The sequence below is a fragment of the Betta splendens genome, chromosome 8 (genome assembly GCF_900634795.4).
Source record: "Betta splendens chromosome 8, fBetSpl5.4, whole genome shotgun sequence".
Taxonomy (NCBI): Eukaryota; Metazoa; Chordata; class Actinopteri; order Anabantiformes; family Osphronemidae; genus Betta; species Betta splendens.
In genome coordinates, this window is record NC_040888.2 from 6,736,074 (window position 1) to 6,761,384 (window position 25,311).

A 25,311-nucleotide genomic window follows, 5' to 3' on the forward strand; every position below is an offset into this window, starting at 1 on the left:
TGAGTAAACAGGTGGATGAGGACCATGAGTAATGCAAAAGACATAGATATATATGAACTAGACCAAACACCTTTATTACTAATAAAAACACAGACTTGTACAGTACCTGAACTGATTTATGACTGTGGGACCAGTAACAGGGCCCCATGTGGTACTGGGAACACATAGCGGCCTGACGCTGGTGGTTTCAGTGACGAAGCCTCCCACCCGACCCGCTGCAGAGCCCAGAACGAGCAGCCCATGCGAAGCCACAAGCAGCGCGTACAAGCGGCACGTAAGGAGGAAGTGTGAGTGGAGATATTTCAACATGCTTCACAGTGAAGTGGGAGGGCGCCGCTTCGGCTAATGTCACAGCATCTACAGTGTCCTTCTGGTTTCGGTGCAGACAGATTCACCTTCTGGGCCGTCTCCATTTGAATCACCCGCGTCGAAGGCCCACCCATTCCGCGGCTTCTTTTTCTTTTTTTTTTTTTTTTCTATTCCCCTGTCAGACCCGCGTCTGTCTCTCCAGTCCCCACTCGCGTCTCCGGCCCCGACGCAGCAGCAGCAGCAGCAGCAGCAGCAGCAGCAGCACCTCCGTCGCCTCCCGGAGGACGTCTTCCCAGCGAGCAGCATCCCCGCAGGCGGCCATGTCCGAGGGCGCGTACCCCTCCGTGTACGTGGTGGACAGCCACGCCGGCCGGCCCCCCGTGCCCCCCCGGCTGAAGCCGCGGCCGCAGAGGCCCGGCGCGGCCCAGACGCTGCTGGTGCTGCTGGTGAGCATGGCGCTGTGCGGCATGGCCATAGAAGCCTGCTTCATCTACCGACTCTACCAGAGCCAGTCTGTGAGTAGCTCATGACTCATGCACTATCTGCATCTCAGGTTTTCTTATCAAACCAGTGTTTTGGTTTTGGTTTTAATCTCACTTTCCTCTTAAGACCTAATGGATCTTTTACACCTTAATCTCACTTTCATCTTTGTGTAGTTTTCTCTTTTAGGTAATTTCTTTTTTTTTTGTTTAAACCCTTTCATTGTGGGTGTTATTGGGGAATTTTGGTTTTCTCAGCAGTACCTCGATTTCTCTAAATTGTCACTCATTTATTGCTTTACGTATGTTTAGGTTGTGAGGTATTGATATTACAATCCGTATCAAAGAATAGCGAACGTTGTGTTTTAAAGTCAACATTTGTGTCTAATATATGAAGAAGCATTTTCAAAGTGTGATTTCACACAGCAACTTCATCTAGGAAATTTCCTGCTTCACTTTCCGACCCCAGTGGAACCATCAGGTGTCAGTTACTGGCCTGAAAGTCCCCCACTCCATCATGATGGAGCTATCTTTTCTTTTTTTTCCAATTGAAAATGAATGGATGGATTTTTGTTAAAAATGCAATAAAACACTGTCTTTCTCATGCCGAGCTTGTTTGGGTTCGATGAAGCAACAGCGCTAATGATCTAAAGGACCCTCGTGACGGACGCTGACATTTTCAAGGATCATATGAAGTGTAGTTGTTTTATTTTCACCTCAAGAACTGCTGATGGTGCAATAATTTCCAGTTTATGGGGAAGAGAGTGCGGTAACGATAGAGAAGTAAATCTAATTTATGGAGAAATCCAGTGACGCTTCTGGAGGTCCGGCCCGAGGTCAGCGCTTTCGCTGGAACACTGGGACTCTGCTTTAATGGGCCGGTCTGAAGCGCTGGGTCCGGGCAGAGGAAACGGGACGTGGCCTTCTCGGCACGAGGTGGTTTGACGAGCATATATAGGTGATGGTGGAGGCCAGGAAGTGGTCTTCTGTGCCTCCGCTGACAGGAACACGGGCCTGTCACTCTGTTCTGCAGCCAAAGGTCACGAAACAAACTGATATTTTCACTTTCTTTCTGCGCAGGACTCGTCGCCGTCGGCCTCTAAGCAAACGGCGGGTACGTCTCCTATTTGCATCATTTGCATCACTGTGCTTCAGTCCCGTTAAACATACTGTGTCTGCCGCTCACACAGACGAACCCACCGGCCCAGAGACCACCGACGTGCATCCTTCCAAACCAGTGGCCCACCTCACAGGTGAGACCGTCAGCGGACGTTAGCAAGCGGCACCCCTTCATAGCAAACACGCCTCCACCCGTGCGCTGATTCTCCTTTTCAGACGGAACAGACGTCGATTATGGGCCGGGCCGCAACCAGCAGATCATGACCTGGAGCACCATCGCCGACCCCATCCTCTATGAGATGCGCTACGAGGACGGGAAGCTGCTCATCCAGAAGGAGGGCTTCTACTACGTCTACTCCGAGGTGAACTTCCAGTACGACCAGCGCTTCCACCACACCGTCCTGCTGGCGACCCCTCTGTACAGGGGCGAGGACATCCCCCTCCTCCAGTCCAGGAGGTTCTCGGAGGGCCACGGGGCGCTGCGCTCCAACAGCTTCCTGGGCGGCGTCTTCCACCTGCACAAGGGCGACGGCGTCTACGTGAAGGTCTACAACGTGTCGCAGATCGTCAGGCACAGATCGTACGAGAACACCTTTGGCATGTACATGATCTGAGCACGGCGCCATCAGGCGTGAGGAGCTCCCAGGCTGAAAAAGCCTAAAAACTGTGTTTAAATTATATCACATTGTAACAGATTTCATTCTTTTTCACACCAGCAACTTTTTATATGCTTATTTGTACATTTTAATACGTTTGTTGACTTACTTAAAGGAAACTGTGATTAATTATTCAGATTATTACTGATAATCTGATTCTCCTATTGTTACTTTTCTATAAGACTGCAATCAATTAAAAGTTTTATTTTAAATAATTTCCTTTCATTTGTGCTGTCAAACACTGCACACTATTTATTTATTCTTTTACCAAATAAGTGATTGATAGAATTTTCTGTGTCCATGTATCGTCTTGTGTGATGAAAGAAGTGAAATAAACATCAGGTTAGAAGGTTTTTTTGGCGTCTTCTTTCTTCGGGACGTGCAGCTGAAGCGACTGAGGCGACTTCCTGCCGTGTCGGCGAGGCCTCGCTGAGGCTCAGTGGTCTCAGGAGGTGCAAATGCGTCGCCCGCCCACCCGTTGTGTGTGAGACGCACTGTAGTGTGTGGAGGCCACCTCCTCTGTAACACTGGCTTCACAGCTCAGCTGTAATGATCAGCCGTGCGTCTCTCTGGGTTCTGTATAATGGACCAATAAGCGTATGTATTTACTAAAATGCCCCAGATGATTGCTGTCGTCACCATGACGACGGCACGCCGCCCCAAAGCCTCATCACTCTCACGAGCTCCTGTTCTCGTTTCGTCGGCGACGCCACCGTCACCGTTGCACTTTCTCTTCAGCGGCGTCTGTTCGAAGAAAACACTCTTCAGAACACCCACAGACCTGTATATTTGTAAACTGGGGAGGAAGTGGTTGGGGGCAGATGAGGGGAGGGGGGGGTGCCGGTAGCAGTTTGCCTGACTCACTTTCCAACCCCAGACCCAGAGAGCGATGACTGGTGAACAGGCACTTTTGCGGGGCCGCGTACGTGTGAGTGTGTACTGGTGGGAGTCCTAATCGAGCCCAGACCGGCTATTTATGGGCCCAACGGGCCGGCTGCCTACTCCAAACGATGGGCGTCCTTGACTCAAATAGGCCCCGTCGTGTGAGTCATGATGTTCCAGCGCTGGCCGACCCGTGAGGTGTGCGACACTGTAGTAGCAAAGGAGGGGGAGCTGCATCAGCTGTGTGGTCGGGATCCATCCGCTCAGATCTAACCTTGGGTCTAGACATGACTTTTACAGAGAATCTGTGTGGGATGAAAGTGCTCTAAAACGGCCTGTGATCTCGAACGCATCATCCGCGCTTCCACGTGCGAAGCGAGCATTTTCCACTGTAAAGCTGAACAACCGGTCTGCTGCAGCCGCCGCGCGCCGTTCTCTCATTATGAGGCGGCGTGAAAGAGACGCTTCTATGCGAAGCAAAAGTGAAAGAGGTGGTCACGCCGCAGCTAACGCGGTCCCCAGGTGGATGCTGTCCCCTTGTGTTGGTCTCTGGATCAAGACGACAAGCACAAACACACAACGTGGAGGTTTGGCTGATGATGATGTTTGGGCTTTTCCCTTCAAGGATAATTCACACTATCTGTTTTATCATAACGCCTGACACGCAAAGGTGACAACGGGGCTCGAAAAGACGCCAGTCAGCGACTGAACATGGGTTCAAAGGTCGCGCGGGGCACACGGAGCCCTGATAGTGAGGCGATGGAGCTCCTGCGGGGTTTCCTGCCTCGCGTCCCCGCGCGGACACCACCGGTGGAAAGCACGGGCAGATGCAGAGGATTCTAATAAGTCAGACTGAGTGGGCGGCGTCTCTTTGAGCCCGTTATCTGCCTTCGACGTCGCCATCGCGGACCTCTAATCAGGGTGAACGAAAGCTGCGGTGGCAGCAGGTTCACAGAAGGTATGGGACCGTGTGGCTGAGAGTAGGAAAAGAGATTTCAGATGAAACCTCACAGAGTTGGAAAATGTGTGTCTCGGCCGCGATGACTAAGCCGATGTTCCAGTGACCTTTTGTTTGCTGCTCCTCTGTTGTCATGTCAGTCAGGAACTGTTGTTTGTGCGAAGTTCAGATTTTTATCTTTTGCCAAGTCAGAATCTAGAGGGCTCGTTCTTCGAAAGCGCGTAACAGGAGGGGTCCCGTCTCGGCGTTAGTCACTCGATATTGGCAGGGTTCCACCCTTAGCTCATGACCTCTCACTTTCACTTCACATTTCACTTCCAGGGTCTTGAAAGAGAATCGCATTTATTATTCATTCATTCATTTGTTCACAATCGCTGCCACATTTGCTTTGTGAATGTAAAATATATAATGAAAACGCTTTGAATCGTATCGCGTGCGATCCACGAGGCAAATGCGAAGCAATGACAAAACCAAACATTTCTTTCAACGTGTGTTAACACATGAAACGTTCCGCATTAACCACTGTGACTTGTGATTTCACGTTTCATGATGTGTAATAGTGAAGAATCCGAGGTTTTTCATTTCCATGTTCTAAATTTAACAATGTAAAGCTAGATTATGAGAAAAGAACACACACTTATTAATAAATAAATCATTTCCTAAAAATATCAATAGCATATCCTTAAATATCAATGTGCAATGAAATAGTTCTTTTCTAATTTTGTGCTTTTTGTTTTTTTGCACACATACTGTATATATTGTGTTTGTACAATAGAAGCTACATTTTGTTACAATAATGAATAAAGAAATTACTGTACATACATTCCAGTGTGAACATAACTGCATGTCCACACTCCTGGGGCTGACGTTGTGGTGGACGCTCAACTGTACCTGCATCTGTTCACCACGACATCAGCACCGCTAACATTAGGGCCCATGGGTCCATCTTTATTTGCAATTAGCTCATGAGATGCTGTGTGCACGTTAATTTAGGTCCCAACAATAAATAAAGCATAAATATATGAACCACAGACGACAAACACAGAGGGTGAGACGTGGATTTTAGAAAGTTTGATTTGGTTGTTGAGGATTCGCTACTGCTCATTTTAGATGTAGTTTGGTCTGAATACTAGCTTCACAGGCTGGAGATGAATGTACTCCCTGATAACAGCTTTTTTCTTAATTCATGGTTTTTCTACAAGACTATGAAGACGCTTTCTTCCATTAAACACAAAGGCAGAGGAAGTGAGCTGCAGCGATGCCGCCGTCCCTCGGCTGCAGGGAGAGAACGCTCTGCTCGGTAGAGAACCAAAACAACAGGGGTCCGGGGGGGCCGGACCGATGTCCTGGACCTCCACGAGGCTCAAGACTGGTTGTTCCTGGGTTTGTGCATGTAGACGATGTCCAGGTGGGTGACGGATGCACTGTCATTGACGTTCACCGCCTGCGGGTCGATGGAGACCGACAGTTCCGTTTGGGCCGTCAGCTCCTCTGCCTTGCCCAGGAGGCCCGTGCTGTTTGTGTGCGGGTTAATCGGACCCTCCAGGAGGACCTTGCGTCCGTTGCGCAACAGGCGGACCGTGAGCGGCGCGCGCGGATTGAACGAGTACACAGTCACCTGAAGATTCAGGAAGTAATATCCGTCCGCCTGTAACGTCAGGACATTCTTTTGCGGTAAAACCAGATCTTGGGGTCCATTCGTCGAAATCCACGTGATATTTCTGACAGCTGTGCCTTCAGGTTCGGGCAGAAAAAGAGTTCCAATTAATTTCATGTTGCCTCTGAACAGGACATGGTTTGTATTTTGCTTGGTTACAGCCTCAGGTGTAGATACAGTACAGACATACATGAGGCAGTTTTACCTGGTTTGGCTCTGAAGGACAGCATTTGTCCTAAGACCGTTCCATGATCAGATAACTGTTGAATGAGAAAAGAACAAATGTCATTATGTTGATTATGTGGTGGACTTCAAAAGTGAGAACGGATCAGGCTCATGAAGAAAATAAAAAGACAACAGTTCAGTTTAGTGGCATTTCCCCGAATGTGGTAATGACGTCACTGTGCTTCCTCCAAGAGGTGAGGAGGGCGGTTAGACTGTCTGACATCAGCGGCTCAGAAGCAATGGAATTAATTTGACAGAGCTGAGTCTGGGCTGAAGGATTCGGGAGCGTGGAATGTTGCGATGGCAAAAAAAAAAAAAAAAAAAAAAAAGGCACAGAAGACGTCGTTCCACTTACTTAAAAGAACATTCATTTTTCCCATTGTGGGCAAACACAACACAACAACAGTCAGGTCACCAGAAGAAGCTCGGGTTGTCTTACCGAAGATGCATTGTTTGCCTGGGTTTGCTTATTGAGATCTGCTTGTACAGCTTTAGTGTTCTGAGACTGGAGAAGGAAAAACAAGCAGAAAATAGGCCCATAATAAATATTAAGATAAGATGAGATGACTCCCACAACAGGGACATGTGCAATATCACAAGATGGTTAAAAACACAAGGGCTAAGCTAAAATATTAATAGTCACACCTAATATTTTTTCTAAGAAGCTTCACTTAGTGATGATCCTTTTTTTGTGTTGTCTGTGTTATCTTCTTCTGAATCAGTTTCCACTGTGTGGGTGTGACGGGGGTCTGTAACCAGCTGCAGACCACAGGCAGAGTTGTGTTTATCACCACCTGTGCTACTACATCAACCACAAGAAAGAAGGAGACGCTCCGCTCAGGTGTTCTAGCGCGACAGGCGCTGACGTCTCTCAAAACGCTTCAAAATGTGACAAAGCGCTTAAAAAAAAAATAAAAAATCTGCCTTCGCGACGTCTCGCCAAAACGTGTGATCTCATCACGACGCTTTAACATTGAGAAAAAAAAAAACACAACCGGCGCAGCTCGGGGGCCTCACCGTGTGTCCGTTTGTGAAGAAGAGGGCGACGAAGACCACCTGGACCACGGTGAGGATGGTGATCCAGAAGAGCAGGACGTGGACCAGCGGATGCTGCGTGCGCTGGGGCATCGTCCCGGTGGCGGCGGCGCTCGGAGCGGCCCGAGCCTGGCGAGCGCAGGAAGGCGGCTGACGACTGTGCAGGTCCTGAGTTTCCTCTGCTGCGCACCGACGCAGTGTGCGTGTTGCGCTTCCTGAGCTCAGAGTGTGCATGTGAAGAGGACGTCCTGAGTATCTATAGAACGAGCCGCGATTGAGGTGGTGCTTTCCCCTCTCTGTGCTCGAACCCGAGCCCAGACCGTAGCTGCATCGCGGGGCTGGCCCGTGTGTCCTACTCACCACAGCTCATAGAAAAAGAAGGAAGAAGACTCACTTTAAGGAAGGGGAGGAAGGAACAAAGACTTTTGACTTCAATTCATTCACAAATGAATCACTGGAAGCGTATGACTTGTGTATGGGTCAAAAACGTCTAAAGACTTTTACTTATTTACTTAAATCAGCTCTTAGGTGCCAGTTTCACACACACATGTATAACACAAGGGTGACATTTCAAAGGGCAAGGACAGGTTTACAGTGGAAAAGCCACAGCCCCTGTGGTTTAGAATCAGACTTCACCATGTTAAACTACTCAACATCCAAAATGTAGTTTCTTATCATCTGTGCATTCAGTACAGAGAACCTTCAAACACTGCCAATCAGTCAAGATCTCCTCCTTTAGCCCGAACATAAAATGTCAAATTAGTCAGGAAGGATAAAATGGCACAATTCGTTGTTTACTATTTGCACTTCTTGAAAATTCCCACCTGCATCTTAATTCTGCTTGAGGTCAGTCAGTGTGGTTTCACTTTCTCCGTCTGCACTTTGCCGGGGGAAAGTTTTATGGCACCAAAACAGGATGGACCTCAGTTCGGGTATGTGTCATCGCGCCGACGAGGAGACTCACAGACGAAAGCGCACCCGCGGCTGAACGCCTGTATGGCTGGTCAAGTGGCAGCAGCCCGGCCGGACGTGTGACGAAAACATTTGGAGGCCGTAGCATCCAGTCATGTGCCGGATGCGTCTGTGGTGACGGGGAAATGATGCAGATGACGTGGGGAAATGAAGTTGCTCCAGGAGTGGTTGTATCTTCTGTGTTCTTTCAACAACGTTCCCAAATGCAGAACTAGCGAACGGCAACACGGTAGAACCGTGACTGATTCACGGTTTCATCCGAGCAGCCGGGCGGAAACACTGTTACACTGCGACGCCAGTGATTGGACGAGTGGGTGACGATGGACCGTTGAGATAACGTGATATCATTAAGTGGTGTGATAGTGACGTCACCCAGTTTCCACTGTTGTGTTGCTATTAATTCTGTGGGCCCAGCAAATGTCACTGTCCCACCACAATAACAAACAGCTCCAGTCCAAACCAGCAGCGCTGCTGTGGTTTACTTGGGGTCATGTACTGGACTGCAGCATATCAGGAGATGGATCTAAAGAACCAGTCAGCCTTTTACAAATGATACAAACTGCCTTTGATTGTACAATTGTACAGTGGTGAAGTGAATAATGAAGTGGCCACTGAAGGAGGTGTGCGTATTAGTGGGGGGAGTCACTGACTCCAGTCACTGAACTCAGCTCATCAGAAGCTGCTGTGGTTTTGCTCCTCACCACAACTAATGAATCAGAGCCATCTAGTGGATTTAAGTCAATAGCGCACGAACTGGAGGAGAACGCAACAATCCAGTCTAATTAAATGAGAAAGAATGAAATGAAGTTGGATTTTTACTTTTCTGTGTGTAATCCAACAATCAGGTTTTAAGTTTATTCCCTCACCGGTCTAAGTGATGGCATCAGCTGCCCATTAAGAGCAAAGTCAGGAGGTTAAGTCCATTAAAATGAGCCTTGTTAAAGTTAAACTACGTTTATTAGCTGGTAAACTACACAACAGCTGGAGAAAATGGTGAAACACTCGGATGGAAACGGCCGTGACTCCGTCTTTACACCAGGTGGCAGGAAGCGTCCAACTCATCTAATGGGAGGCACCACTGAAATGTCACAGTTATCAGGCTGTTCTTTGTTCATCTGTGCTTTTTGTCTTTTTGATTTGTTGGTGTGTCAAAACAAATGTCCGTCAGTTTGGGAGGTGGAACTAGAACGCGACCAGCTGCTGAGAACAAGTAAATCAAGGAAGCAAAACGAGAAAATATAATTAAAATGATAAATATGTATGTTTCTCGTCCAATAAATGTCAAACAGTCGAACGGCAGGAGTCAGTGTTGTGGAAAATACGGTTGTTCTTGTTGTAATTACAATCAAAATAACGCGTGGGCATGTGCGTCACTGCTGGTGCGTGCGTGGCTGGAGAATTAAAAGCGTCTTCGTGTGGATTTGGTGCAAGTTGATCACAATTCCCTGAGGTGTGAGCAGCGGCTGACAGCGGCAGCGCGTGCACCGCGGCGCGTGTGGGACGTGTCGTCACGTGGCGCAGGAAACCTTTCCCGTGGGAAGGACCGCTTCCAGTGAGGTCAGGTGGATCGAACGTGTCCTGAGCCCCAGATCCAGCGTTTGCGCGTCGATGCCGCAGTTCGTCGCACAGCTTCGCGAACTCGCATCACGCAGACGGGAATAACACCGGAAATTAGATTGAATTATTGCTGGATTGAAATAAGTGCGATCGCGCGAGTGGCTGCGTGGCAAGAAAACTTTTCCAAATACGACTCGCAGAACGAGCTCCCAGTTAGAAAGTTGAAGTTGAGCTGTGTTGGAGTTCATATTACGTATAATATGTGTGTTACTTGTTTCTGAAGAGCTCCAACTGGTGCGTGTGTGCGCGCGTGCGCGCGCGCGCGTTGGTCGGCGTCCACAGCCTGCCGCTGTCAAACGCTGGGAAGCGCGAGACATGGATGCGTTGCACCGACGGAGGCGCTGAAAAACTTCGGGAGCAACGAGCGTCCGCCAGCTGCGACCGCAGAGCCGGACTCACCGACGAGGACGCTGAAGCCAGAGGCGTCAGCGGCGACCGACATGCAGAAGTTGAACTCCACCGGCGGCCACGGCACCGCGCTGGGCCGGGACGCCGAGCTCCAGCTGCGGCTGGCCGACGGCGGAGGAGCCGGGGAGGGGAAGAACGGCGCCGGGAGGAATTTCCTCGCTCCCAGCGAGAAGCAGAGCTCGTTCTGCACCAAGAGGAAGATGCTGGTCGGTTTGGACGTCATCTGTCTCTTGGTCGGTAAGAAAACAACAGACTTTTATGTCTTCTGAGTTGTATTTTTTTTTTCTGCCGTTGTGACATGTTGACTTCGAGCACCGCGTGTGAAGTGACTTTAACCTGTTGCTTCAGTTTTAATGGCCTCTCGTGGAGTTTGAGGACGATTTAAACTAAACGAAGCGGGGAAGACTTTTACTGGAATTCAAATGGAAACTGTCGTTAAGGACAGAAAACTCAACTCGGTCCCCTTCAGGACACGTGGGGGCAGGACGGAGGGAAGGAGGAGGGAGGGGGGAGGAGGAGGAGGAGGAGGAGGGGGGGGGGGGGGGGGGGGGGGGGGTCAGCTGGCAAAAGCGCGGTTGTCCCGGGAATTCATCTGTTTCCATGGTAACCCCGAAAGTTCCCGGGAGAAGAACGTGGGAAATGGGATAAAAACAAGCCCCGCGCTTGTGTTCTCTTGTCCAAAATTACCACTGCAAACTGAAGCGTGCTCCTACTGCAGGACACAGTGCTTGATGTTTTACTGGAAGGATTTATACTCGATTAGAAACACAACCAACAACACGTGGACAACGCTGAAATAAACATAGCAAAGGAGCCAAGTCAGCTAGACTTAGTTAGGCAGTGCTTATTACTAACAATCAGGGCTACATTTACAGTATGACAAATTTACATATTGTTATTTTCAATAATTTTTATCAAAAATTTACAAATTATTAATACTTAAGCTGGGCAAGTGTGTCTTAAAAATATGGAAACTTTTGTTGAGGACAGAAAACTCAACTTGGTAAGCTTAAACTATACATTTACTCTATTATATATTTAATGTATTTTCCATGTTGACTAATTGAACGATGAACTAATAATTGTGTTGCCAGTCAAAGGATCTCAATCCTAGATGTGGTCAAAGGGTGTTTTGGACTTTTCCATACTTCCAACTTTTTTCATAACTGCAGTTCAAACCTTTCGTAGTTATCATTCAGTTATTGGACAAATGTAGAGGAGTATGAACTCCATTCTTTATCTGGACTCCGTCCTCTTCATCATCTGAAACGCTCCAAGAGGCGGAGGGCTCGCCCGCTGGCACCCGCTGTGGGGAAACGACGGAACCCAAATTTACGAGTTTCGTGCTGCCGCCTGACGTGACAGTAATAGGGAACAAAGCATCAATATTGTGCGAGTGAGTGGTTATTTGGCCCCGCGGCGCAGCAGAGGGAGGCGGAACCCGTCCAGGCAGACCAACAGGTCGGGGCCTCGTCACAGGAAGCAGCCAGCAAACAAAAAACAAGAGTGCGAGGCGGTTAGGTTGATTACGGCGTTATTCTCAACCCCTGCAGGTATGCTATTAGCGCGCCACTACGCACACGTCACAGCGGCCTTTGTTGTGCGTTTAGGAAGTAGCTGGTGAGCAGTCGGTGCCGCGGAGGAAATGAGATTTCTCAGTTCTCTTCCTCAAACGCACAATGAGCGTGCAACTCTGGCCTTTCTCCCAAAAATTGCGTGACATGACAACTTTGACACGTGTTTAGCGCCGCAGAACACGTTGATTTGCATTTGAGGTATATTTTCAGTTTTTGATTCTAAGCCTTTCATATGCAAAACATGAAAAGGAGGCCTTATTGGCGCACCCAGCCGTGGGTTCCCTCCGATAGGAGACGTGGTCACACAACTTGATCCTGTGATTTGTGGCCCAGAAAACATCATCATTTATATTCTTGCTCCACAAATATTGTAAATTACTGTGAAGCGGTTTTCAGCCCGCGTCTCCCCGATCCCATTCCAGATTCCCAGTGTCCCGTGTCTCTGTTAACCATCAGGGCATTCATCAGGCCTGACCTTGACTCATCTCTGGGTAATTGTCTGTGAATGCCATTGCTTATTGGCAATGAATCGGGCCTTTCATTAAGCTTGAACCATCTTATCTCTGACTAATCCACGTTTTTTCCAAGTGCCATCATCTCCACATCCCCCTGCGACAGTTGAGGCTCGTTCAGGGCTGTAACTGTGGAATGTTACCCTGAAGCGTGCGTGCTCGTTGCAGGATCCGCTGAAGAGGGCCCTGTCCTGAGCAGAGCCCAGCTTTCCCATGAGTCTTGTTGTAACCTGGGAGGTTAACTGCTCACCTGTCTAACAGTTTTATGCTCCAGCAATAAGGAAACACTTATGGAGATGATCTGACATGTGCCTCGTGGCAAAATCCGCAAGATGGATTCGTTGGGCTCCGCTGCAGAATGCGAGTGTCTGACTATGTTCCCCTTTGGTTTTATTTCCTGGACGGATGGTGGAGGTTTAACTGCTCGCGGGCTCAGCGGGGCCCCGTGGCCGGTGTCCAGGCCCCCAGAGGCCGGGAGGTGCTGGGCGCTTGCCTTATCTGCCGAGCGTGCAGGGACAGGCTCCCCAGCTCCGACCGCTGTCGGCCTCCTGCACAGGTGGTCGTTAGGTGGTCATCACTCCAGTAAAGCCAGTCGCTCCCTCTGTTAGTTGGGAATTTGGATAATTGTGAATAATTAGGAGTGGCCCTTGAAAACCCACTATTAGCTTTTACGACTTAAAAGAAGAATGATGATTGCCGGGATGACTGGGTTCATTGTGAGATAAGATAAGATATCTCTTTATGGTTTATTTATTGTTCTTGGGGCTAATTGTCAGATAGTCTCATGCGTGTGTGCACAAGACGGTCTGGGTTCAAAGAAAACAATCAGTCACTCTGTTGACTCGCTGCTTAAATTTCCCAGCTAAAGGAAAGAAAGTGAAGACAGAGCGAGTCCTTGACTCACAGAAAGAGAAAGTTAGGAAAAGTTGATGCAGTTGTGTTTTAATGGGCGTCTTGAAGCCGCATTGCCAGGATTAAACGACCAGTATCTACCTGTCTGGTCTGAAATGTATGAGGGCTACTTCTTCCCAGCTCATCTTTCCTTTTGGCCTCCATTTTTTACTTTCCTTTCATATTCAGACACTAGTTTGGAACTGAAAGTCTTCCAGCAGTATTAAAAGGTGTGTGTGTGTGTGTGTGTGTGTGTTTTTGCATGAGTGGCAGATTTATGTTAGTTCTGTTCTTTTGGCAGCAAAAGCCGCCGAGTGAGTGAGACGAGAGGTGGGACGTGTCGCGGCACGTTCCCCGCGCATCGAGCGCCGAAGCGGCCGCTCGGCATGTGCGTGCGTGCTCGCCAAGGCAAAAAAGTGTGGGTGTGGATGTTTGTGCGTGTTTGCGCTGTTGTGACTGCTACTATCAACACCCTACTACAGATGTCATGTGCTCGTTGTTTGTTGACAAATTTCGCCGGTCCCTGTTTTTTCGCTGCGCACTTCCAGTCAAGCCTCAATGGCGTCACTCGGCGACTGACTGATGAAGAGCTGTTAAAAAGGGCCTCAGTCGAAGCATTAGGTAGTGGAAGAAGTGACCCTTTGCTTACTCTCCCTTCTTGCTGTATTAATGGCTCATTTGCCGCACTGCAGACGTTTCGGAGTCCATTAGCTTCACCGGGTTCTGCTCGTGCGTCGACCTACACCCATTAGAACAGCCCGCGAGCTCGGGAAGCCCCGTTTGCCTGTGGGGCTGAGGGGCAGGTGGGAGCATGAATGGGCGAACTGCCCCGAGGAGGGATGTTACAGCGAGGCGTGGAGAGACGGAAGGCTTGGAGGATCTACAGTAGGGGTCAGAGGTCAGAGCCAGGGGCGCCTGAGGGAGCTCGTCCACAGCACTCTGTTTATGTCCTAGAGAGGAAGTAGCACTCAGAGGAGGATATGGAAAGATTTAGACAGCAAATAGCTTTGAATTTACTTTTAATGAGACAGCTGTAATCTCATTTCGGTGACTGTTCCATAATAGCCCGGAGTGGTCCATAGGTATTAGCTGTAATGAGCAAATAAAGATGTGGATAGCGCTCTAATCCTCAGTGCTCATTAGCTGGAAATGGCTCTAGAGAGGCCTTCCATAAAGCGTCTACCTGAACCCCAGCGCCGCCTGTGGCCCCGCCTTCGCATCTGTCTCGACTAATGGCTCGTTGTCTTCTGTCGCTCCTTCCTCCCCCCCTGGGGTCTTTGCGCGGCCACTTATCATCAGGACCGTTTTATCAATCTGTCGCCTCTCACCTGCTGGACTCCGAAGCTCGCTGACGGTACAAACCCGCGGCCTTCGATTATTTCCATACGTGCGGCGCTACCACAATCGGGCCTCTCTGTTCCCGACACCTCCCCTGCAGTCTGAACCCTGGGCCCTGTGTTGTTCTCGCGTTGCAGACTGCCCTTACCTTCTGCGGGCTCCGAGGTGCGTGCCACAGACACACCTCCGGCCCCACCGCACAGGCCCTGAACTCCAGGGCCTGCCTCCAGGAAGCAGGTCAGTGGAGTGTGGAGAGAACAGAAGCAGCTGTGGGAAAGCATGTCTCCACTGGCCAGCTGCAGCAGGAACAGTGGAAGGGGGCAAGCAACAGCTCCCCTGGTGCGATTGCGAAAGCTGCAGCATTGTTAAAGTATTTGGAAACACTTGCAATCAGGACTTTTACTCTCTCTGAGGACGTCAGGCGTTCAGCTTGGGGGAGCTTGCGTCACTTTAATTTGATATAAACACAGCTGATTTAGCCGAGTGCTTCAGTCCGTACATTACAATTATCCATTCTGTAGTAAGCGAAGGAGGCTAATTATGCAAGCAGTGGGTGACGGCCTGAAGCTGCGTGAAGTCCAGCTGCAGCAGATGGTGACGATCGCAGATGGCGACTGAAGATCCAGGAGTGTTTTGACTCCCCCGTCGCTTTGTTCTTGGCTGATCAGGGTAGACAAAACAGAACAATCCTTCAGTTCTGGTCAAACATGGGCCGTGTGTGTCGGCGCGGGGGTGCAGGGCTCAGCCACCTCTCCACAGCTTAGACCGGGCCAACAGGGAAGAACAGTGAGAACCAGCTTGGAGGGGAGTTCATTGGATTTGTTGTACGGTTGCCAGTCGTAAATCATAGCCTTCGTAGTCTAGTCTGCAGAAACAGTCTTCCTGTGTGCGTGAGCTTTTGAAGTTGTGCACAAAGGCTGTTGTACATGCGGTAACCAATTAATGGAACCTGACTCAAAATAAATTAGAGGAAATGATTAAGAAAAGGGAGTTTATGGAGTTCACCTACACGTATAATCCTTCCTGGACAGTTAACTGTATGAGTCCACCAGGTGCAGCTGCAGAATGCTTCTGGTTCTGTGTGAGATTGCAGCAGTCCAATCCAGCAAGGGCAGACAACCCCCGAAGGGCGCTCGGGCGCATTGCTGGCTCTGTGCCGAGGGGACACTAATCATCCGTCCTCCCGTCCTATCAGAGGGCGAATGCAGTCGAATATTATCGGGTGCGATGACACAGATAGTTGTTAATGTCACTAAGGTGGAGCTTGGGGCTAATGGACGCGCTAATCTATGTGGACTCACAGGCGGCAACAGCAGAATCCACAGGGGTTTATGTAGGTCTGCGATAGTGATTGGATCGCTGGCCTCAATGCATGTGTTTGCAATTGTACTTTTACGTGGCTTGCTGGCTCTGACTCGGTTTATTTGCCCGGCTTGTGTGTTTTTTCTCCCAGGTGCTGGCGGTTTCTCCCTGCGGCTTGTTTGGTTGTCCGCGTGGACTCCGGCTCGGTTCCTTCGCATCCACGTGCGGTTTTTATGTGCATGTGTGTTCGGGGGGTATTCCACCCGTCGAGGCAGGGTCATGTTTACAGAGCGGGTCCCGGCAGAGCCCAGAATTCTGACCCCTCGCATTCCAGAACCACCGCTAATCGCCTCCGTCTGCTGTTCTTCGTGAGGAAGCCCTCGCCGCATCTCTCTTGGCCCCGTCTTCCCCAGCGTTCGCGCCCTCACCCCCGTTTGTCCTTGCCATGCGCTTCCTTTCGCTTAGTAGTTTCTGTATTGATCAGCAGATGTTGGGGGATATAACAACCACCTGTCTCATTTGCATCCTGCCCTTCAGCCACTTTGTCCGCAGTTCCTTTCTCGTTTCTTGCCTTCAGTTGTTGTTGTTCGCTTCTCACAGTGAGCTCATTCTGGGCTGTGGTCATAGATGTGTAAATTAGAACCAGAAGAGCTTCTCAGAGTGAGGCACATATCCCCTTGGCTCTCATTCCTCCTCTTCTCCTTCCTCCCTCCCTTCTCTTCTTTCCCCCTTCTGTCTTTCTGTTCCTTTTCACTGTTTGAAAGCATTCCTGCTCTGAGTGTCAGGCCCAGCGAGCAGCACATTCTGGCCTGGCTGTGAGAGCCGACCCACTCCTCCACCTCCTTTTTGGGTCCCCTTGTATAGGCCTTCCTGGCCTGCTTCTCTTGAGCATGTCTTGGCCAGGTGCAGGAACTGGCTCACAGCTGCCTGAAAGATGTCAGAGGGACGTTCTTGTGTCTTGTTGTGAAAATGTAGTCGGTTGACTCTGATATGGTAACTTGAAAGACTCTGCATCTACTGAATAGGTTTGTTTGTGGGTTCTGGTCATATTTCTGTATTTGTTATTAAGCACTGAGACATTATGACACAATGTGGAGACACATGTAGTGGGTTTATTTTACTGGGAGACTTTGCAAACAGAATGGGGAAATACACAAGGCATTGACTGGCAGGTCTGCTATCTGGTTCCCATTAGACCTCCATATGTACTGAAGCATGCTTTAAAGGCCATGTTGCTACTGGTGCTGAGTGTTTGGGCCTTAATGGAAAATCTGTCCATTACCTCAATGCAGGCCTATTGATTAGTGGACGCGACTGAACATATTGTAGAATCCCATGACACAGTGAGAGGAAAATGTACCTGAAATGACTGACGGTTTTTATATGTGGTCGCTATTTTGTCATTTTGTGTCATCATTAGTCGAACCAGCAAGCTGTGACTTTTTGAAGCACGTTGCAGAACAAGATGAAAAACAAAAACATTTCTATTAGCAGACCCGTATCTCTGCAGGCCTCCACCAGCGTATGATACACACAGATAAGGAGATCACACTAAAGAGATTAAGCTGCATTCATGCATTGTATGCAGGTACTAGAAAAGAACCAGGAAGTCCTCATGTGGTACATTTTACTTAATATGAAAACATTTTATTGCCAGAAATATATAATACTTTCAACCATTTCAGCAGTTAAACAGCAACTGTAATGACTTCAAGTAAATCGTAATTGGTTCCAGCAAATGGAAATTTGAAATACCTTGAACTGACAGTTACTATAACCTCCAACATCATGTTTTACACAAAGTTTACACAAAACAGCAAAGCCTGATCCGTTGAGAAGCATTAGGTCACGATGCGGTGAAGTAACCATCCGACGCTTTGCCCACATTCAGCTGTTTGTTGCGGAGTCCAAAAGCAGAACTTCGGACCGGGTGATAAATGGACGCGCGCCGGAGAAGCTTCTCTAACCAAACAGGACGCGTGACCTGTGCGTGTGTGAGGCGGGCGGTTGCGTGACTGCGCTGCATTTATGTAGGTGTGTGTGTAAGGAGACGCCTGGAGACGTGGCAGCCGAGTGATATGAGTGAGAGATCGGGGTCAGAGGAGAGGTGTTTCCTATCGCGTTGCAGTCTGGGTTGAACCTTTATATCTGCGTCGTCTTTCTAGGACGGCAGCGTGGCTCCGACGCAAGCTCCCAATACAAGTTTATGAATACAACATAATGTTCGTAATATGTCACTGTCTGTGCTGAAAGCCTCGAATCTACACATTGTGCTGTTGCCCTGTGAATGCAAGCGCACGGAATAATAAAATGACAGGATTAAGCCGTTAGTGCGTCATTAGTTGCATTCGTGACGGCGTCTGTGCCTTTATGTTCGTGTGCTGTTCCCCCATAACCTCCTCAGTCACGTAGCTGGAGAGATTCCCTGGCCGGAGCAGTGTTTTGGCATTCCAGCTCAGCAGCAGGCCTGGGATGACATGGAGGGACACAGAGGTTAATGATTAGTCCCATGTTCTTGCTGCATTCCAAGTGGTGGAATGGGGGTGGTGGTGTAGGGGGGGCAATAAATGGAGCAGCCGGGGCAGGAATTCACATCCACCGACTGTCAGTGCGTCAGTTCGCTGCACGGCTCAGCCTTCGTTTGTGGGAATCGTGCCATCAACCCCCTTTGTGGTCACTCAATTATTGCACAAGGTTTACCCAGTGAACCCAGTGAGGCATGTTTGTTTTAGCGAACCAGACCTTGACTCCATCTCACCTGATGAAAGCCCCTCATAATTAGTGACTAGTTCAGGAAACTCAGTGAAGTGCAGTTCGAATGGATTAAACTTTAACTCTATTCCTGTTATTCTACGCTGACTTTGACTTTTGGCACAATAGAGGAGTGTGTGTGATAACATGCTGTTATATCTGGCATTGCTATCTCTCTGTCTATAAACCTGTCTGCCTGTGTCTGTCAAGCAGCCAAGTGTGGAATGTTTAATCACCTGGGAATCTGAAAATCGCTGCCGCGCTCCTGTCAGGAGGGCGCTGTTTATTGTCAGCGTGCGTCGTGAAGCACCCATCTGTGCGATCGCGCGCTCGCAGGCGTTCGTCTGGCCGTCTTTTGTTTCCCGTCCGCCTCCCTTCACCCATCTCTCCTCCGCATCACCAGCCTCCATCCCGTTCTTGGCCTGCGAGCTGAGGGCAGTGACTCCGTACAAGCGGGGCTTCTTCTGCGGGGACTCCAGCATCACTTACCCCTTCGTGGAGACGGAGGCCATCTCCGATGACGTGCTAATTGCTGGTGGTGCAGTCATCACCGGCCTAGCGGTAAGCTCCAGTCACCCTGTGATACTAAGCATTAGATCAGAATAAGAGCAAAACGAGCTCACTGCTGCAGTGTTGGCTGCTTCTCAGATCGTGCTGGGCGAGTGCTACCGGGTGCGTTTCCGCGGCGTGCACTCGCGGGCCTTTGTGGGAAACCGCTACGTGTCGTGCCTGTACAAGGAGCTGGGCAGCTTCACGTTCGGTGGCTTCGTGGGACAGTCGCTCACCAACATGGCCAAGCTGAGCGTGGGGCGCCTGCGGCCGCACTTCCTGTCCGTCTGCAACATCACCTACGCGTCCATCAACTGCAGCCTGGGCAGCTACGTGTCGGAGGTCGCGTGCAGGCAGCCGAAGCTGAAGTTGGTGGAGGAAGCCAGGTGAGTTCATTATCGGCCGCGTTGATGAAAGGTGGAGCGGTGGAGTGCACAGCGAGGAGTTAATGTTTAACCTTCAGCATCTTTATCGATCTTCTCTTTCAGGAAGTCTTTTTTCTCTGGCCACGCTTCCTTTGCGATGTACAGCATGCTCTACCTGGCAGTAAGTCACCACCGCTTTATGACCTGAGCTTGTGCAAGAGGAAAGTTATGACACAAACCCCAGTCCCTGGAGGCTGGGAGCGCAGTGTAACTATTAACCAGAGACGCTAATGTGCAAACACACACCGAGACATGCGGCCGTTCGACTGCTGCTCACACATGCTGGTCCGCGAGGGAGTTGAACTTTGAGGACAGAAATGCACCAACGCCGTTCAAACTGAGAGTCAGACAGGGTTGGGGGAGGGGAGGGGGGTTGAGAATGAGGGAGACTGTTTTCCATTGGGAAGATGAATAGATGAAGAGACTCCGCGGACAGAGGAGGCCTTGTTGTGGGTCTCATTTAGAGGGGAGGGGGGGCTGAATATGCCTGCTGAGAGATCGACAGGCTTCTTTCAGCGACAGGCACAATCCGAGCCCCTCGGCCTCCGTCCCTTCATCCCTGCCGTCGCTCTCTCACGTTGCAGTGCCCGGTGGCCGGGGGGTGCATTGTGGGAGAGAGATGACAGTTAGAGGGGGACAAAGGCTCATTATTCCTGCCACCGAGTCCAAGATTATAGCATGAACGTGGCTCTAAAGTTTTAGCGTGTGCGGCTGGAATTGAAAAAAATATGAAAGCGAATCGCGGCCTTGCTTGTTTGCGCGCTATAGGAGGACTAGATGAGAAGACCAGATGAAAAGGAGCTCTCCCCTGACAAGAGAGCGGGATGAGTAGGGGGGAGAATGAATCAGACCAATGAAAGAAGAGAATGGATTCCCTGCAAAAACAACAGCCTCAGTGTTTGTTACTCTCTCACCAAATCGCACTTCATTATTTTTCCACACGTACACGTGCAGCGTCGCATGCACGCTAACTAGTGTTTCATTAGACTGGAGACGCCGTGCCACCATGCTGCATGTCACCCAAACCATGGCCAGCTGCCCGTGTTTAAGGCCAGAGCAGCGACACCTTCTCTCATTCTGAGGGGGGGGGGGTCTCCCTGAATGAGCTGTGGTCGGTGGGTCCAGGACAGACCTGCGGCTGCCTTATTAGGCCCCGCATCTGCATCCCACTCGCCCCGTGACCCCGTTTTTATAGGCGCAAACATCCATTCTGCATTGTAGCGCGAGGAGATGAGGACGAACAAAAGCAGGAAACCGGGCTCAGACTGTGTTAATGGACTCGTGCCAAGTGTCTATTTTCTCTGCGGGTAACAGACTGAGTCCACGTTGTGCTTCGAGGGCTCTTCCCCCGTAGAGTCATCACGCACCAATACGTGGGGCATGAATACACAAGCTCCAGTGCTTTTTCTTCTCTAATGATTATGATGTAGTTTCCCTGTAATTGCAGCGCTCGTCTTTTCCCCCACAGTTTTACCTGCAGGCGCGGTTGTCGTGGCGAGGAGCTCGCCTCCTGCGGCCACTGATCCAGTTCCTCCTGGTGATGATCGCCATCTACACTGGCCTCACTCGCATCTCGGACTACCGCCACCACCCCACAGACGTCCTCGCGGGCTTCATCCAGGGAGGACTCATGGCGTACTGGGTGGTACGTGGAAAATAGCCTCGGACAGCAGATATCTCTAGCCCAAACAGGAGGTTCTCCCTCCTTTTTGTCCCTTTCTGTGTTCATAAACAGTAGGTGATTGACAGCCTGTGTGGTCCGCGTGTATCTGCTAACACGTCTTGTGTCTGCGCCCCCAGGCCTTCTACATCTCCCCCATGTTTAAGCCCCGCGCCCGTCAAGACCTGTCTCCGACAAGCACGTCCCTGGAGAGTCCTCTGTCCAGTCAGCAAACTGTCTGTTAGCAGGCGCACGCCGTCCTTCCAGGAACGGCCAGATAAGAGACGCACTGCAGAAACACAGGGAGAATGTCAGACAGAGAGAGAGAGAGAGAGAAAAAAGGGAGATGGATGTGATGACAAGTACAATCTAACACACGCATGACAATTTGAGCAAACGGATACACACACAAACAAACACACACGCACAGTATTCTAACAATCTCACGCGCTCGCTCATGGTAAACACGAAAAGCACATTTGACTATGAGTCAAACCCGTCCCGTGAATAGAACTGCATAGCTATATGACGTGATGCTAATTTTTATATATATATATATATATATATATATATATAGATATATATACACACATGAAAAAAAGGTCTATTTTTCAAGAGGATTATTGGAAGCTGCTAATGTTGCCAGTTTGAGGCTCTTGGTCGGTGCATTTTCAAAAGGAGCGAGGCCGCGGAGTCGTCGGACGTGACCACAACTGTGTTCAACGAGACAGAACCGGCAGCGGCGGCGAACGCGCACTGGCTTCAACTTCTGACCCGTCGTACGTGCGCTGGGCCCGGCGGGGCACCGCTCCCGTCAGAGCGCGCCGCATCAGCGCAGCTAGACAATGATCCGCGCGCGGCCCACGTGTTTGCGCTGTAATCTAACGCTATCCTTAACCACAGCAGCGATGGGGGGGGGGTATGACCTTCCTCTTCACTGCCACTTTTCTGTACTAACCACTTTGACTGGGTCTCAGAGGTGGACATTTGACTGAATTTAGCCTAACTCCGACTCCAGTCTCTGAGCTGCACCTTGATTGATGCCACTCTGACAGGAGAGCCAGCGTGGCTGCGACCCCAGCGGCCTCCTGCACATCTTTATTGTTAGCACTTGAACATAATGGAACCTTCTAGTTATAATCAATGTTATATATTTTATCACAGGTTTAAATAATCAGTGTTTATTTTTGTCTGTGTTAGACTCACTATATTTGTTTTGTTTTTTTGAAATGATAATTATTCAAATTGAATGTAAATAGCTGTTTCATTTTATAAACCAGGCAGAATTTCAAAAGTATTAGTTCCATTTTTTAGAGAGTTTTTATGTAAATGTTTTTATGTTTGTATTGATCAGGTACGAAGACTTACTATTTTATCTGTTGTAACTACTAGACTGAGCCACAGATATTATCAGAAAGCTATATATTTTGTGTTTGCAGTTATTGTCCTTTGTTTTGTCTGTGAACGCCGGAGACGGCAGAAATAACCACTGTACTCAAAAAAAAAAAAAAACACCAAACAATAAAACGAATGTTGAATGTTGTTGACATCTTTTGTCCGTTTGTGTCGAGACGAGAAGCGAAGCACCCCATTCCCTTTAGTCACACGGACACAGTAACACACGATTAATCTCAGGGTCAGTAGTTTGTCCTTAGATACTCAAAAGCTGAGTTGGCAAAGCGAATCATTTAGCCATTTGTGAGTCAACCAGCCTTTAGTATAGTTATTAATATGTGACTCCGAGGAGACAAGGAAATATGGGCTAAAACTAAATCTAATCAAAGTCTTGTTCACACTTGACTAGTTTGTTTCATTACTACAGCCCTCTCTCTCCTCCACAGCCTTGCTGCCTCTTCCCCTTCCCAGATTTCTTTTTCCAAGTGCGGCGGAGCATGATGGGCTGTTTCAGGGGGTCACGCTACCATGGAGATGCTTAGCCAGATACAGGTTGGGGCGTCTGAGGCATTTTCTTTTCATGTCTTTTCTCCTCCTTCCAATGCACTTCCCGGCCGAGGGCAGAGAGTGAAAGGCAGCCTGGATCAGACCGAGAGGGCAAACAAGGGAGAGAGAGAGAGAAGGAGGGGGGGAGGGAGGGAGGAAGGGGGAGCTTCGGTAATGGGTGTGTGCATAACGCTGAAGTAAGGGGGACAGACAAGCAGGAAAAGTGGTCCAGTAATAAAGGGAAGGACTAATGGAGCAGTTGGCAGAACAGATGGGGCGGTAGTTCGGGGAGAGTGAGAGTGATGGGTGTGGGGTGTCAGGGTGGGAAGGAATGTGGCCGCGGTTTTCAGGCCTGTTGTGTTTCATAATATTGTAACTAAGGCGACACGTTTCATTCCTGAGTAATGTATATGCCTGCGCTTGTGTGACAGGTTCTTGTCTGTCTGGGTCGATCTGGCTCCTTGTTATTGTCTTGTGCCGAGGTGTGTGTGCCTGAGCTCAGGGAGACGCTGGCTGCTCCGCTGAGCCGCGCTCACACGCCCTGTCAAACATGACGTCTTGTTTACACCGCGCCTGTCTCCTCCTCGCTAACCCTTTGGCCCTAATGGAAACGTATGGGGGTCGACAAGCAGAGGCAGACTCTGTATGTTCAGATTAGGGGGGTCCGGGCCCCCGGGGGCCTCACTGTTTACATTGTTCCCACTGCGCACACAGTCAGAACAAAAAGGCCGACGCTGTGGTCATTTGGAGATATTTAAACTGTTCTATCAACAGGTGAAAGCCATTACCGTCCGCACACTTCTCTGGAGAGAAAAACTCCCTACTTCCTCCGTTTCCTCATATCCCTTGATAAGATTAGGACTTTTGTGAAAATGCACAGGTGCAAGCTCATAGATAAGTAGTTCACCTGTATATCTCCTCTTGTCTGGGAGTAGGCTTGTTGTGTGGTATTATACATAATCCATCACATCCAGTCATTTGCAGCTCAGTCAAATTCAATTCATAAAACTCACATTTGATGACGAGGCAGAACATACTTAAAATTAGAGTCTTCACATAAATTAAATGCACCTTTGTTTACTACCAAGTTCAAGTTGCCTAAAGCTGTAAACTGATTCAACTGTGAAGAGGAAAAGGGATTTCTTTGCATATCAGTTTTTTCCCATGGGTCTCCAGGGCATTGAAGACGAAGCCTCTGGAACTCCACTGGCCTCTTATCCGACTGTAGTCCAATTCTTAATAGAATTAGAAAGGATTAATGGGCTCTTTAGTATGCTCAGGTCCAGGCCTGCTCCCACAGCCTCTGCTGTGCATGTTTCTCCCACAGTAATGACAGCCATTGAATGCATGGGCTGCAGCCATTGAGGACATTGAAGCACATTGTTCCCTGTTATGAATCAGTAAATTGCACGAGTTGGTGCGTTGCCAGTAAGATCAATAGGTTTCTCCTGAAAGTAAACTGGCCTATTAGGTGAACACAAATCATCTCAGAATTGGATCCTTGCAAACATGTTGGTGCAGGACGCAGACACAATTACTGTCAAATGTCTGTGTAGCTGTGTGGTTTTGGCTCATTAGTGACACATTAAATGCATAGCTAGTTTTTTAGATACCATCAGTAAAATTTAGCATACTGTATAATGCACACTGTGCTCGTCACAAGGTTCAATATGAACTATAACTTTGGGATGCTATAAATGCTAATGAGGGAGTAAGCTCTCTTATGCTTTCTCTCTTTGGCCACGCCCCCATGTTTGACCACGCCCACTCACCCACTCCCACTTCCTTGTTGTCCCCTCTGTTCCTGGAGCCAGGTTAGCCATGCGAGGCCCTGTAGCCATGTTAGTTGTGCGTTGTACTCGTTTACCTCCCTAGAAGTCAAAGTTCTGTGAAATGTTTTGGATATAAAATCACTTTTTGCAAAGAATTTAGTTTCCTGTCGAGATTTTAAAAATTAAACATGTGAGTTGAGGCAAAAGTGTTAGAGTATTTTCTCCCTGTCTTCTCATATAACTGATCATAGCAAAAAGACAATGCCGCTATTTGGC

At 49.2% G+C, this 25,311-nt stretch overlaps 3 protein-coding genes and 1 long non-coding RNA gene across 5 annotated transcripts; 2 read left to right on the forward strand and 2 right to left on the reverse strand.

Moving 5' to 3' along the window:
* The first annotated feature begins 120 nt into the window (after positions 1 to 120).
* On the forward strand, positions 121 to 2,916 carry tnfsf14 (TNF superfamily member 14). Its single transcript, XM_029160120.2, has 4 exons — positions 121 to 824; positions 1,869 to 1,902; positions 1,979 to 2,041; positions 2,124 to 2,916. The coding sequence occupies exons 1-4, from the start codon at positions 630 to 632 to the stop codon at positions 2,519 to 2,521; spliced, it is 690 nt and encodes a 229-aa protein (XP_029015953.1). The 5' UTR covers positions 121 to 629; the 3' UTR covers positions 2,522 to 2,916.
* A 1,818-nt stretch (positions 2,917 to 4,734) lies between these two features.
* Positions 4,735 to 9,427, reverse strand: LOC114861100 (uncharacterized). The gene is made up of 4 exons (XM_029160118.3): positions 7,303 to 9,427; positions 6,725 to 6,790; positions 6,266 to 6,320; positions 4,735 to 6,137 (listed from the first exon to the last, which is right to left on the reverse strand). The coding sequence occupies exons 1-4, from the start codon at positions 7,552 to 7,554 to the stop codon at positions 5,767 to 5,769; spliced, it is 744 nt and encodes a 247-aa protein (XP_029015951.1). The 5' UTR covers positions 7,555 to 9,427; the 3' UTR covers positions 4,735 to 5,766.
* Positions 9,428 to 9,678: 251 nt separating this feature from the next.
* Positions 9,679 to 22,864, forward strand: ppap2d (phosphatidic acid phosphatase type 2D). 2 transcript variants are annotated; one of them, XM_055510656.1, is made up of 6 exons: positions 9,679 to 10,550; positions 19,092 to 19,249; positions 19,337 to 19,623; positions 19,726 to 19,783; positions 21,131 to 21,307; positions 21,463 to 22,864. In XM_055510656.1, exons 1-6 carry the CDS (start codon positions 10,229 to 10,231, stop codon positions 21,565 to 21,567), a joined length of 1,107 nt encoding a protein of 368 aa, XP_055366631.1. In that variant the 5' UTR covers positions 9,679 to 10,228; the 3' UTR covers positions 21,568 to 22,864. The 2 variants fall into 2 exon arrangements, with proteins under 2 accessions (XP_055366631.1, XP_029015945.1); XM_029160112.3 differs by having other exon boundaries at positions 9,688 to 10,554.
* LOC121202399 (uncharacterized) lies at positions 17,563 to 19,094 on the reverse strand. Its single transcript, XR_005897981.2, has 2 exons — positions 18,925 to 19,094; positions 17,563 to 18,404 (listed from the first exon to the last, which is right to left on the reverse strand). It is a non-coding gene; the product is annotated as an uncharacterized LOC121202399 (long non-coding RNA).
* Positions 22,865 to 25,311: the final 2,447 nt, after the last annotated feature.

Bases quoted from the DNA above. Each gene is read 5' to 3' on its own strand.
- tnfsf14 (XM_029160120.2), top strand. From the start codon at position 630: ATGTCCGAGGGCGCGTACCCCTCCGTGTACGTGGTGGACAGCCACGCC. The intron at 825-1,868 runs GTGAGTAGCTCA...CTTTCTGCGCAG, and splicing joins GACTCTACCAGAGCCAGTCT to GACTCGTCGCCGTCGGCCTC. The intron at 1,903-1,978 runs GTACGTCTCCTA...CCGCTCACACAG, and splicing joins GGCCTCTAAGCAAACGGCGG to ACGAACCCACCGGCCCAGAG.
- LOC114861100 (XM_029160118.3), bottom strand. From the start codon at position 7,554: ATGCACACTCTGAGCTCAGGAAGCGCAACACGCACACTGCGTCGGTGC. The intron at 6,321-6,724 runs GTAAGACAACCC...CTCATTCAACAG, and splicing joins AGGCAAACAATGCATCTTCG to TTATCTGATCATGGAACGGT. The intron at 6,138-6,265 runs GTAAAACTGCCT...CCGAACCTGAAG, and splicing joins GTCCTTCAGAGCCAAACCAG to GCACAGCTGTCAGAAATATC.
- ppap2d (XM_055510656.1), top strand. From the start codon at position 10,229: ATGCGTTGCACCGACGGAGGCGCTGAAAAACTTCGGGAGCAACGAGCG. The intron at 10,551-19,091 runs GTCGGTAAGAAA...CCGCATCACCAG, and splicing joins TGGACGTCATCTGTCTCTTG to CCTCCATCCCGTTCTTGGCC. The intron at 21,308-21,462 runs GTACGTGGAAAA...CTGCGCCCCCAG, and splicing joins GACTCATGGCGTACTGGGTG to GCCTTCTACATCTCCCCCAT.